Here is a 12,687-nt window from a genome sequence, read left to right on the forward strand (position 1 = left end):
ACAGGGTGACACCTCTGAGCTGTGCCTCGAGACCAGAAAGACTTGGCGATGCTGAAGTCACTAGAGCATGGACTCAAATTCCAGCTCAGCCACTTACAGCTGTATGACTGTGGACAAGTCCCTTAGCCTCTCTGACTCTCATCTATAAAATGGAGATCATGGGAATTCCCTGGCAGTCCAGTGGTTAGGATTCTGCCAGGGGCCCAGGTCTGATCCCTGGTCGGGGAACTAAGATCTCACAAACTGTTTGGTGCGGCCAAGAAAAAATAAAAAATAAAAATAAATATAGAGCTCTACCCACCACCAGAGCCTCCCATCAAGCCTCTTAGATAGCCTCAACCACCAGAGGGCAGACAGCAGAAGCAAGAAAAACTACAATCCTGCAGCCTGTGGAAGTAAAACCACATTCACAGAAAGATAGACAAGATGAAAAGGCAGAGGGCTATATTCCAGATGAAGCAACAAGATAAAACCCCAGAAAAACAACTAAATGAAGTGGAGATAGGCAACCTTCCAGAAAAAGAATTCAGAATAATTATAGTGAAGATAATCCAGGACCTCAGAATAAGAATGGAGGCAAAGATCGAGAAGATGCAAGAAATGCTTAACAAAGACCTAGAAGAATTAAAGAACAAACAAACAGAGATGAACAATACAATAACTGAAATGAAAACTACACTAGAAGGACTCAATAGCAGAATAACTGAGGCAGAAGAACGGATAAGTGACCTGGAAGACAGAATGGTGGAATTCACTGCTGCAGAACAGACTAAAGAAAAGAGAATGAAAAGAAATGAAGACAGCCTAAGAGACCTCTGGGACAACATTAAACACAACAACATTCGCATTATAGGGGACCCAGAAGGAGAAGAGAGAAAGAAAGGACCCGAGAAAATATTTGAAGAGATTATAGTCGAAAACTTCCTTAACATGGGAAAGGAAACAGCCACCCAAGTCCAGGAAGCGCAGAGAGTCCCATACAGGATAAACCCCAGGAGAAACACGCCAAGACACACAGTAATCAAATTGGCAAAAATTAAAGACAAAGAAAAATTATTGAAAGCAGCAAGGGAAAAATGAAAAATAACACACAAGGGAACTCCCATAAGGTTAACAGCTGATTTCTCAGCAGAAACTCTACAAGCCAGAAGGGAGTGGCATGATATACTTAAAGTGATGAAAGGGAAGAACCTACAACCAAGATTACTCTACCCAGCAAGGATCTCATTCAGATTCGATGGAGAAATCAAAAGCTTTACAGACAAGCAAAAGCTAAGAGAATTCAGCACCGCTAAACCAGCTCTACAACAAATGCTAAAGGAACTTCTCTAAGTGGGAAACACAAGAGAAGAAAAGGACCTACAAAAACAAACCCAAAACAATTAAGAAAATGGTCATAGGAACATACATATCGATAATTACCTTAAACGTGAATGGATTAAATGCTCCAACCAAAAGACACAGGCTTGCTGAATGGATTCAAAAACAAGACGCATATATATATGCTGTCTACAAGAGACCCACTTCAGACCTAGGGACACATACAGACTGAAAGTGAGGGGATGGAAAAAGATATTCCAGCAAAGGGAAATCAAAAGAAAGCTGGAGTAGCTATACTCATATCAGATAAAATAGACTTTAAAATAAAGAATGTTACAAGAGACAAGGAAGGACTCTACATAATGATCAAGGGATCAATCCAAGAAGAAGATGTAACAATTATAAATATATATGCACCCAACATAGGAGCACCTCAATACATAAGGCAACTGCTAACAGCTATAAAAGAGGAAATCGACAGTAACACAATAATAGTGGGGGACTTTAACACCTCACTTACACCAATGGACAGATCATCCAAAATGAAAATAAATAAGGAAACAGAAGCTTTAAATGACACAACAGACCAGATAGATTTAATTGATATTTATAGGACATTCCATCCAAAAACAGCAGATTACACTTTCTTCTCAAGTGCTCACAGAACATTCTCCAGGATAGATCACATCTTGGGTCACAAATCAAGCCTCAGTAAATTTAAGAAAATTGAAATCACATCAAGCATCTTTTCTGACCACAACGCTATGAGATTAGAAATGAATTACAGGGAAAAAGATGTTAAAAGCACAAACGGGCTTCTCTGGTGGCGCAGTGGTTGAGAATCTGCCTGCCAATGCAGGGGACACGGGTTCGAGCCCTGGTCTGGGAAGATCCCACACGCCACGGAGCAGCTGGGCCCGTGAGCCACAATTACTGAGCCTGCGCGTCTGGAGCCTGTGCACCACAACAAGAGAGGCCGCAGTGAGAGGCCCGCGCACCGCGATGAGGAGTGACCCCCGCTTACCGCAATTAAAGAAGGCCCTCCCTCGCACAGAAACGAAGACCCAACACAGCCATAAATAAATAAAAATAAATAAAAATAAATAAAATTAAAAAAAAAAAAAAAGCACAAACACATGGAGGCTAAACAATACGTTACTAAATAACCAAGAGATCACTGAAGAAATCAAAGAGGACATCAAAAAACACCGAGAGACAAATGACAATGAAAACACGACGATCCAAAACCTATGGGATGCAGCAAAAGCAGTTCTAAGAGGGAAGTTTATAGCTATACAAGCCTACCTCAAGAAACAAGAAAAATCTCAAGTAAACAATCTAACCTTACACCTAAAGGAACTAGAGAAAGAAGAACAAACAAAACCCAAAGTTAGCAGAAGGAAAGAAATCATAAAGATCAGAGTGGAAATAAATGAAATAGAAACAAAGAAAACAATAGCAAAGATCAATAAAACTAAAAGCTAGTTCTTTGACAAGATAAACAAAATTGATAAGCCATTAGCCAGACTCATCAAGAAAAAGAGGGAGAGGACTCAAATCAATAAAATTAGAAATGAAAAAGGAGACATTACAACAGACACCATAGAAATACAAAGCATCCTAAGAGACTACTGCAAGCAACTCTATGCCAATAAAATGGACAACCTGGAAGAAATGGACAAATTCTTAGAAAGGTATAACCTTCCAAGACTGAAACAGGAAGAAACAGAAAATATGAACAGACCAATCACAAGTAATGAAATTGAAACTGTGATTAAAAATCTTCCAACACTTCCTTTTCCGGTCAGCGGCCTGAGGTGACCTCTCAAAATGGTTCGCTATTCACTTGACCCAGAAAACCCCACAAAATCATGCAAGTCGAGAGGTTCAAATCTTCGTGTTCACTTTAAGAACACTCGTGAAACAGCCCAGGCCATTAAGGGTATGCATATCCGAAAAGCCACCAAGTATCTGAAGGATGTCACTTTAAAGAAGCAGTGTGTGCCATTCCGTCGTTACAATGGTGGAGTTGGTAGGTGTGCCCAGGCCAAACAATGGGGCTGGACGCAGGGTCGCTGGCCCAAAAAGAGTGCTGAATTTTTACTGCACATGCTCAAAAATGCAGAGAGTAATGCTGAACTTAAGGGCTTAGATGTAGATTCTCTGGTCATTGAGCATATCCAGGTGAACAAAGCCCCCAAGATGCGGCGCAGGACATACAGAGCTCATGGTCGGATCAACCCATACATGACCTCTCCCTGCCACATTGAGATGATCCTTACTGAAAAAGAACAGATTGTTCCTAAACCGGAAGAGGAGGTTGCCCAGAAGAAAAAGATATCCCAGAAGAAATTGAAGAAACAAAAACTTATGGCCCAGGAATAAATGCTGCAAAAAATAAATGCAAATAAAAGTAAAAAAAAAAAAAAAAAAATCTTCCAACAGGGCTTCCCTGGTGGCGCAGCGGTTGAGAATCTGCCTGCCAATGCAGGGGACACGGGTTCGAGCCCTGGTCTGGGAAGATCCCACATGCCATGGAGCGACTAGGCCCATGTGCCACAATTGCTGAGCCTGCGCGTCTGGAGCCTGTGCTCCGCAACAAGAGAGGCCGCGATAGTGAGAGGCCTGCGCACCGTGATGAGGAGTGGCCCCCACTCGCCGCAACTGGAGAAAGCCCTCGCACAGACATGAAGACCCAACACAGCCATAAATAAATAAATAAATTAAATTAAAAAAAAAAAAAATCTTCCAACAAACAAAAGTCCAGGACCAGATGGCTTCACAGGTGAATTCAATCAAACATTTAGAGAAGACCTAACATCCATCCTTCTCAAACTCTTCCAAAAAATTGCAGAGGAAGGAACACTCCCAAACTCACTCTATGAGGCCACCATCACCCTGATACCAAAACCAGACAAAGATACTACAAAACAAGAAAATTACAGACCAATATCACTGATGAATATTGATGCAAAAATCCTCAACAAAATACTAGCAAACAGAATCCAACAACACATTAAAAGGATCATACACCACGATCAAGTGGGATGTATCCCAGGGATGCAAGGATTCTTCAATATACACAAATCAATCAATGTGATACACCATATTAACAAATTGAAGAATAAAAAGCATATGATCATCTCAATAGATGCAGAAAAAGCTTTTGACAAAATTCAACACCCATTTATGATAAAAACTCTCCAGAAAGTGGGCATAGAGGGAACCTACCTCAACATAATAAAGGCCATATATGACAAACCCACAGCAAACATCATTCTCAATGGTGAAAAACTGAAAGCATTTCCTCTAAGATCAGGAACAAGACAAGGATGTCCACTCTCACCACTGTTGTTCAACATAGTTTTGGAAGTCCTAGCCACGGCAATCAGAGAAGAAAAAGAAATAAAAGGAATACAAATTGGAAAAGAAGAAGTAAAACTGTCACTGTTTGCAGATGACATGATACTATACATAGAGAATCCTAAAAACGCCACCAGAAAACTACTAGAGCTAATCAATGAATTTGGTAAGTTGCAGGATACAAAATTAATGCACAGAAATCTCTTGCATTCCTATACACTAATGATGAAAAATCTGAAAGAGAAATTAAGGAAACACTCCCATTTACCAATGCAACAAAAAGAATAAAATGCCTAGGAATAAACCTACCTAGGGAGACAAAAGACCTGTATGCAGAAAACTATAAGACACTGATGAAAGAAATTAAAGATGATACCAACAGATGGAGAGATATACCATGTTCTTGGATTGGAAGAATCAATATTGTGAAAATGACTACACTATCCAAAGCAATCTACAGATTCAATGCAATCCCTATCAAATTACCAATGACATTTTTTACGGAACTAGAACAAATCATCTTAAAATTTGTATGGAGACACAAAAGACCCCGAATAGCCAAAGCAATCTTGAGGGAAAAAAACGGAGCTGGAGGAATCAGACTCCCTGACTTCAGACTATACTACAAAGCTACAGTAATCAAGACAATATGGTACTGGCACAAAAACAGAAACATAGATCAATGGAACAAGATAGAAAGCCCAGAGATAAACCCACGCACCTTTGGCCAACTCATCTATGACAAAGGAGGCAAAGATATACAATGGAGAAAAGACAGTCTCTTCAATAAGTGGTGCTGGGAAAACTGGACAGCTACATGTAAAAGAATGAAATTAGAACACTCCCTAACACCATACACAAAAATAAACTCAAAATGGATTCGAGACCTAAATGTAAGACTGGACACTATAAAACTCTTAGAGGAAAACATAGGAAGAACACTCTTTGACATAAATCACAGCAAGATCTTTTTTGATCCACCTCCTAGAGTAATGGAAATAAAAACAAAAATAAACAAATGGGACCTAATGAAACTTCAAAGCTTTTGCACAGCAAAGGAAACCATAAACAAGACGAAAAGACAACCCTCAGAATGGGAGAAAATATTTGCAAACGAATCAACGGACAAAGGATTAATCTCCAAAATATATATGAACAGCTCATTCAACTCAATATTAAAGAAACAAACAACCCAATCCAAAAATGGGCAGAAGACCTAAATAGACATTTCTCCAAAGAAGACATACAGATGGCCACGAAGCACATGAAAAGATGCTCAACATCACTGATTATTAGAGAAATGCAAATCAAAACTACAATGAGGTATCACCTCACACCAGTTAGAATGGGCATCATCAGAAAATCTACAAACAACAAATGCTGGAGAGGGTGTGGAGAAAAGGGAACCCTCTTGCACTGTTGGTGGGAATGTGAATTGATACAGCCACTATGGAGAACAATATGGAGGTTCCTCAAAAAACTAAAAATAGAATTACCATATGATCCAGCAATCCCACTACTGGGCATATACCCAGAGAAAACTGTAATTCAAAAAGACACATGCACCCCAATGTTCATTGCAGCACTATTTACAATAGCCAGGTCATGGAAGCAACCTAAATGCCCATCGAAAGATGAATGGATAAAGAAGATGTGGTACATATATACAATGGAATATTACTCAGCCATAAAAAGGAACGAAATTGAGTCATTTGTTGAGAAGTGGATGGATCTAGAGACTGTCATACAGAGTGAAGTAAGTCAGAAAGAGAAAAACAAATATCGTATATTAACGCATGTATGTGGAACCTAGAAAAATGGTACAGATGAACCAGTTTGCAGGGCAGAAGTTGAGACACAGATGTAGAGAACAAACGTATGGACACCAAGGGGGGAAAACCGCGGTGGGGTGGGGATGGTGGTGTGCTGAACTGGGCGATTGGGATTGACATGTATACACTGATGTGTATAAAATTTATGACTGATTAAAAAAAAAAAGACATGGAGCTCTTCCTAGGAGCGAAACAAACAAACAAACAAATAAATAAATATATATATATATGTATATACATATATATGTATATATATATAAAATGGAGATCAGGATAGCACTACCTCATACAGTTGTCCTGAGGGATAGATGAGTTGGCACAGAGAGTGCCGGGGGAAACACAGCTGAGTGGTTAAGAAAATAAGATCCTGGGCTTCCCTGGTGGCGCAGTGGTTAAGAATCTGCCTGCCAATGCAGGGGACACGGGTTCGAGCCCTGGTCTGGGAAGATCCCACATGCCGCGGAGCAACTAGGCCCGTGAGCCACAACTACTGAGCCTGCGCGTCTGGAGCCTGTGCTCCGCAACGAGAGGCCGCAATAGTGAGAGGCCCGCGCACCGCGATGAAGAGTGGCCCCCACTCGCCGCAACTAGAGAAAGCCCTCGCACAGAAACGAAGACCCAACACAGCCAAAAATAAATAAATAAATTAAAAGGAAAAAAAAAAAGAAAAGAAAATAAGATCCAGAGTCAGACTGTCCAGGTTCAAATCCTGCCTCTACCGCTTACCAGCGGTGAAATGGAGATAACAAGGGCACCTACTTCAAGGGCAGCAGGGAAGGCCCAATGACTTCTTCTTAACTTAGCTTAGTACCTGGCAAAACGTAAGAGCTCGGTGAATGCTGTTATTATTATTGTTGGTGTTACTATTGCTTGCATGGCACAAAAGAAGGACTTAAAAATGGGGTAGAGCCTCAACCTGAGGCAGCCCAGGCCCACACCAGCCCATCCCTACCGTCTGCTGCTGCTCGGACCAGTTCACCTCGAAGCCGTCAAACGCATGGCTCTGCCAATTCTTGTTCAGCTCTCGGGTAACCATGGCCTCCACTCTCCGGAGAAAGGCCGCAAGCCGGGGGCCATCATACTGGGGCACAGATGGCAGACTGACCGGCTCAGGGGCCTCGGTCTGCACCTCAGCATCTGCATGCTTCCGGGTCTGGGCGGACGCTTCAGCAGTGGCAATGCTGGCCGTCTGGCAACTTTTCTGGAGAAGGAGATCGAAACACAGTCACCAGCCAGATGTACACCCAGCATCACCTGCCCAGGGCACTCACCCTCCCCCAAGGATAAATACCAATGGACTGCAGTTCATTCTGTCTGTCCCCTTCCTCTAGTAACTAGCCCATCTTTCTTTGTGGCGGGGGTGAAGACGACCCACTGAGAGGGATACATGACCTCCAGCTAGCCAATCGGAGCACTCGGTCCCTCCCCAGCCACAGTGATTGGTTTGGGGTGACCCAGTAAGGGCCTGACCCAGGACTTTCGGTGACACTATTTGGAGGGAACATGGGAGGGCCCTTTTTGAAAATACGGACAGCAAGAAGAATCAGGTCATCTTAGAGCCAGCAGCGGCTGTCTTAGCCAGTGCTGAAGAACCTCAGACCTGGCCACCAACAGAACACCCCTCTTCTCCCCCAACTTGGCAGCCAGCCCTCTCCAGTAGGGTACCTTCCAAGGTGCCACCGTGATCAAAGGACACATGTGTGTGCGTGATGAGCTAGTTGGGAGAAGACAGACTACTCCCCAGCTGCCACTCCTCTCCACCCTGCCACCTGTCTCCAGTTCCTTGTCCCCTGTTTATCTGGGCAGAAGGACAGACATCAGATCAGGGAAGGAGATGCAGCCTCCCTTTCTTGAAGACATGACCAATCTTTACCAAGCGAGGGCCCCTATACCACTGAGATTACTGTCATCCACAAGAGGCTCTCCTCATGTGGCCACTTACCAGGCACCTGCAGCTACAGGACAGTGACGAGGCCTGGACCCCTGTGCTCTCTGCTCAGACTTGGGCACCAGGCCAGTGTTAGTAAGCCTGAAGGAAGGGGGCTGGCCGCACACAGGCGTAGCTCTTGTTAGAATGTGGAGAACTCAGCACTTGTCTCCATGCTCCTCTTCACATTCAACTTAATCCTCTCTTTGCTTGTCCATCCCCCATTAAACTCTGAGCCCCTCCAGCATAAGAACTTCCCTGGTGGCGCAGTGGTTAAGAACGCACCTGCCAATGCAGGGGACATGGGTTCAAGCCCTGGTCTGGGAAGATCCCACATGCTGCGGAGCAACTAAGCCCGTACGCCACAACTACTGAGCCTGTGCTCCAGAGCCCATGAGCCACAACTACTGAGCCCACGTGCCACAACTACTGAAGCCCACGTGCCTAGAGCCCGTGCTCCGCAATAAGAGAAGCCACCACAATGAGAAACCCGCACACCACAGTGAAGAGTAGCCCCGGGCTCCCCTGGTGGTGCAGTGGTTGAGAATCCGCCTGCCAATGCAGGGGACATGGGTTCAAGCCCTGGTCCGGGAAGATCCCACATGCCATGGAGCAACTAAGCCCATGTGCCACAACTACTGAGCCTGTGCTCTAGAGCCTGCGAGCCACAACTACTGAGCCCGCCTGCTGCAACTACTGAAGTCCACGTGCCTAGAGCCCGTGCTCCACAAGAGAAGCCACCACAATGAGAAGCCCGTGCACCACAACAAAGAGTAGCCCCCGCTCACCGCAACTAGAGAAAGCCTGCACACAGCAACGAAGACCCAGCACAGCCAAAAATTAATTAATTAATTAATTTTAAAAAAAGAAAGAAAGAACCCTGTCTATCTTTACATCCCCAGCACTTTGCATGGGATTTGACAGATAGTACAAGTTCATTCATACTATACACACACACATTTTATTTCTCTATTTAACATCTACTTGCCAGGTGCTGTCAGGCTATTATGGACATAGCAGAAAAACAAACATGCAAGATTCCTGTGCCCGAGGAGCTTACGTAGGGGTTGGGGGCAGGCAAATAAACACACAAGAAAAACATGATGGAACACAAGTGGCGCTAGGTGGACGCAGAGGTGTGGGAGAGAAGGGAACAGCTGGGGAGGCGACTGGGATGGGATGGCGAGGAAGCCTCTGGGGAGATGGCATTTGAGCTAAGGTGTGAAGGACAAGTGGAAAGCTGCAGGAAATAGGGTCCCAGGAAGGGGTGGGGGAGAGAACAGAACAAAACCTTACGAAGAGAAGGCCCCATACTTAGAGGCTGGACGGCAGGCAGCATACCTGGGAGCAGAGGGTGAGGGAGGGCAGCCCATGGGCAAGGTCCAGGCAACAGAAAGTCTGTGAGCCAGGACAAAGGGCTAGGGATTCCTTCGCAGTATAAGCCACAGGACCATGATGAGAACCAGTGGATGGGGTGTCCCTGAACTGAAAGTGAGGGCAAATTCCAGGAGAAGAGAACACAGAAGGCTTTCTGTTAGACCCCCTTTAGACAGATGCCCCTCAGACATCCCCATGGAGGCGTCAAGGATTTCTGAGACTGGTCACGAGGCATGAGGCTCCGGAAAGCATCCAACCACAGATGTGACTTGAAGCCACAAGACGAGGAGTCCACTGAGGGAGCGTGAACACTGAGCAATCAATGGATGGGCACAGGAATCAGAAAGTAAACACGCCGATGGGATTTCCCTGGTGGCACAGTGGTTAAGACTCCGAGCTCCCAATGCAGGGGGCCCAGGTTCGATCCCTGGTCAGGGAACTAGATCCCACATGCATGTCGCAACCAAGAGTTTGCATGCCACAACTAAGGAGCCCACGTACCGCAATTAAGGAGCCAGCACAACCACATAAATAAATATTTTTTTTAAAAAAAGAAAAAAAGAAAGTAAACATGCTGAGCCAAAATGTTACAAGACTGTGGGTGAATCTCAAACTTCCTGGAAGCCTCGAAGATTGTAACAGTACCAGTTATTAAATGTTAATTGAGGCACTGTCCCCATAGCTTTACCTGTATCATCTTTTTTTTTTTTTTTTAATTTATTTATTTATTTTTGGCTGTGTTGGGTCTTCGTTGCTGCCCGTGGGCTTTCTCTAGTTGTGGTGAGCGGGGGCCACTCTTCACTGTGGTGCGCGGGGTTCTCATCGCAGTGGCTTCTCTTGTTGCGGAGCATGGGTTCTAGGAGCACGGGCTTCAGTAGTTGTGGCATGTGGGCTCAGTAGTTGTGGCTCATGGGCTCTAGAGCACAGGCTCAGTAGTTGTGGTGCACGGGCTTAGTTGTTCTGCGGCATGTGGGATCTTCCCAGACCAGGGCTCGAACCCGTTTCCCCTGCATTGGCAGGCGAATTCTTAACCACTGCGCCACCAGGGAAGCCCCTACCTGTATCATCTTATGCATGCTCACGACCACCCTATAAAGTAAATCCTATTTTTGCGTTTCTAAGGTTGGCACTGAGGCACAGAGAAGTTAAGTAACTCACCCAAGGTCACACAGCAAAGAGGCAATCACAATAGAGCTTGAATCCAGGCATTCTGACACGCGACACTAAATTATCTCTCAGTTAAGGTGTTTTCTCTCAGTCTAAAATCCTGGCCACTAATCACATCAGATGAACTCAAAACAATGTTTCTAAGAGAATGTTACATGAATGTCTTAATGTAAAAATTAATGTAAAGTCACAACCACAAACAAAAATGTCCAAAGAGACAACAAGCTCTTAACTTTTCAGGTATTGCTATTCGTGTTCCTTTGCTGTTTGCTTATTCAGGCAAATAACAGATGCCAAAACACTAAGGAAAATTTAAGGAGGGAAACTTAACTAAAACTTAATTAAAAAACTTAAAACCAATGACACTGCACCCATAATTTTTTTCTGTTAACTGGTAAGAAGCCACTGTTATTCTCTCTTCACTCTGGGACACCTAAGTCAGTTCCCATGGTTCGAGATACACATAACTCATCCGACCCTGACCCATCTAGGGATGAGGCCCGGAGGCTCCCGGGGGAAGGGCTTGCCCACGGCCGCCACACACAGGGTGGTGCCTTCCATGCCAGGCAGCACGTGGCTGTCGCCAGGGCGTGGCTCCCATAATAAGCCCTCTAAGAGGTGAGCGGAAGAATTCGGGGTGAGCAGGGTCCTTGCTCCCTGGGCAGGTGACCACAGTGGATGCTGGGCCTGCCGCCTGCCTTCTGCACCTCAGAGGCATTGCAGGGGAAAACAGGTGGGACCCAGCCAGACTTTGATCACACTGGGACATGTGGCCAAGAAACAGGAGAACCATTCCCAAACCAAGATCCTCAAACTCTGTGCAGCCTTAAGCGGAGCAGGAAGCCGGTGGGACTCAGGGAGCAGAGTCCAGGTGGCAGTCCTGCCCTCCGGTCCCTAGAGAGCCTACAGACACCCAGAATGTCAGGGCTCCTGCATCTTGCTGACGAAGGAAACTGAGGCCCAGAATGGTGAGGAAATACCTTCTAGAGAATCTGCCCTCCCCACAAGGGCCAGTTTTTCCAAAAACTTCCTACCCATGACGCAGGCTGGGCCCAAACACCAGGCCTGTAGCTACTGACTGGATGAGAAGCAGAGATTAACCAGGCCAGGCCAATTGGGTTCTCTCAGGGAAATTCAGACCTGAGACAAAGACTCAACAAGATAAACGGCACATGCCTGGAACTGAAACACAGTGCCAACAATCAGCCAGCGCCACAGTGCAGACAGGAGACGCGCAGAGATAGGCCTCAGGGGGTGCGCGGCAACAGGAGAGCTGAGAGGTGGAGGGAGGGTCCCAAAGCCGCCTAGCTTCTGGTTCCTGCCCCTTCCTCAGGACCAGCTGCATCTCCATGCCAAGCCCAGGAGATACCTCCGCATCCTAAAGAAAAGCGTCCGACGGGAGCTGGTTTGGCTGGTTTCTGTTACTTGCTGCCAGAGCCCTAACCCATACCCAGGAGGGCTCCACCTCCCAAACCACCACCCCACAAAGCCCCACTTCGGAAATAAGATGCCTCTGCTGGTCTCAAGGACTGGTCAATCAATTTCAGGAACACTTCTCATGACTGAGGAAATGGCCCTCATGAGCCAGGCGACCAGCCACTCTCCAGCAACAGGTGGCAACAGTGGCCCAGAGGGGTGTTCCGTGAGAGAACTGGACTCTTCCCCACCTTCAGCCCCAAAGGTTAAAGGAATCCCATGTCG

The 12,687-nt window shown here is 45.5% G+C and overlaps 2 protein-coding genes across 2 annotated transcripts in view; one reads left to right on the plus strand and one right to left on the minus strand.

Moving 5' to 3' along the window:
* The window catches only part of DYNC2I2 (dynein 2 intermediate chain 2), a 37,592-nt gene that overhangs the window by 7,967 nt on the left and 16,938 nt on the right, over positions 1-12,687 (minus strand). Inside the window, exon 4 of the mRNA XM_059926692.1 lies at positions 7,468-7,716. Coding sequence (XP_059782675.1) covers positions 7,468-7,716 — 249 coding nt within the window. The remainder of the gene's footprint in view (positions 1-7,467; positions 7,717-12,687) is intronic.
* Positions 3,118-3,743, plus strand: LOC132367985 (large ribosomal subunit protein uL22-like). The gene has a single exon (XM_059926587.1). The coding sequence runs from the start codon at positions 3,151-3,153 to the stop codon at positions 3,703-3,705; it is 555 nt and encodes a 184-aa protein (XP_059782570.1). The 5' UTR covers positions 3,118-3,150; the 3' UTR covers positions 3,706-3,743.

This window comes from Balaenoptera ricei, chromosome 6, assembly GCF_028023285.1.
Source record: "Balaenoptera ricei isolate mBalRic1 chromosome 6, mBalRic1.hap2, whole genome shotgun sequence".
Classification (NCBI taxonomy): domain Eukaryota; kingdom Metazoa; phylum Chordata; class Mammalia; order Artiodactyla; family Balaenopteridae; genus Balaenoptera; species Balaenoptera ricei.

Coding starts and splice junctions, on each gene's coding strand:
- LOC132367985 (XM_059926587.1), top strand. CDS start 3,151: ATGGTTCGCTATTCACTTGACCCAGAAAACCCCACAAAATCATGCAAG.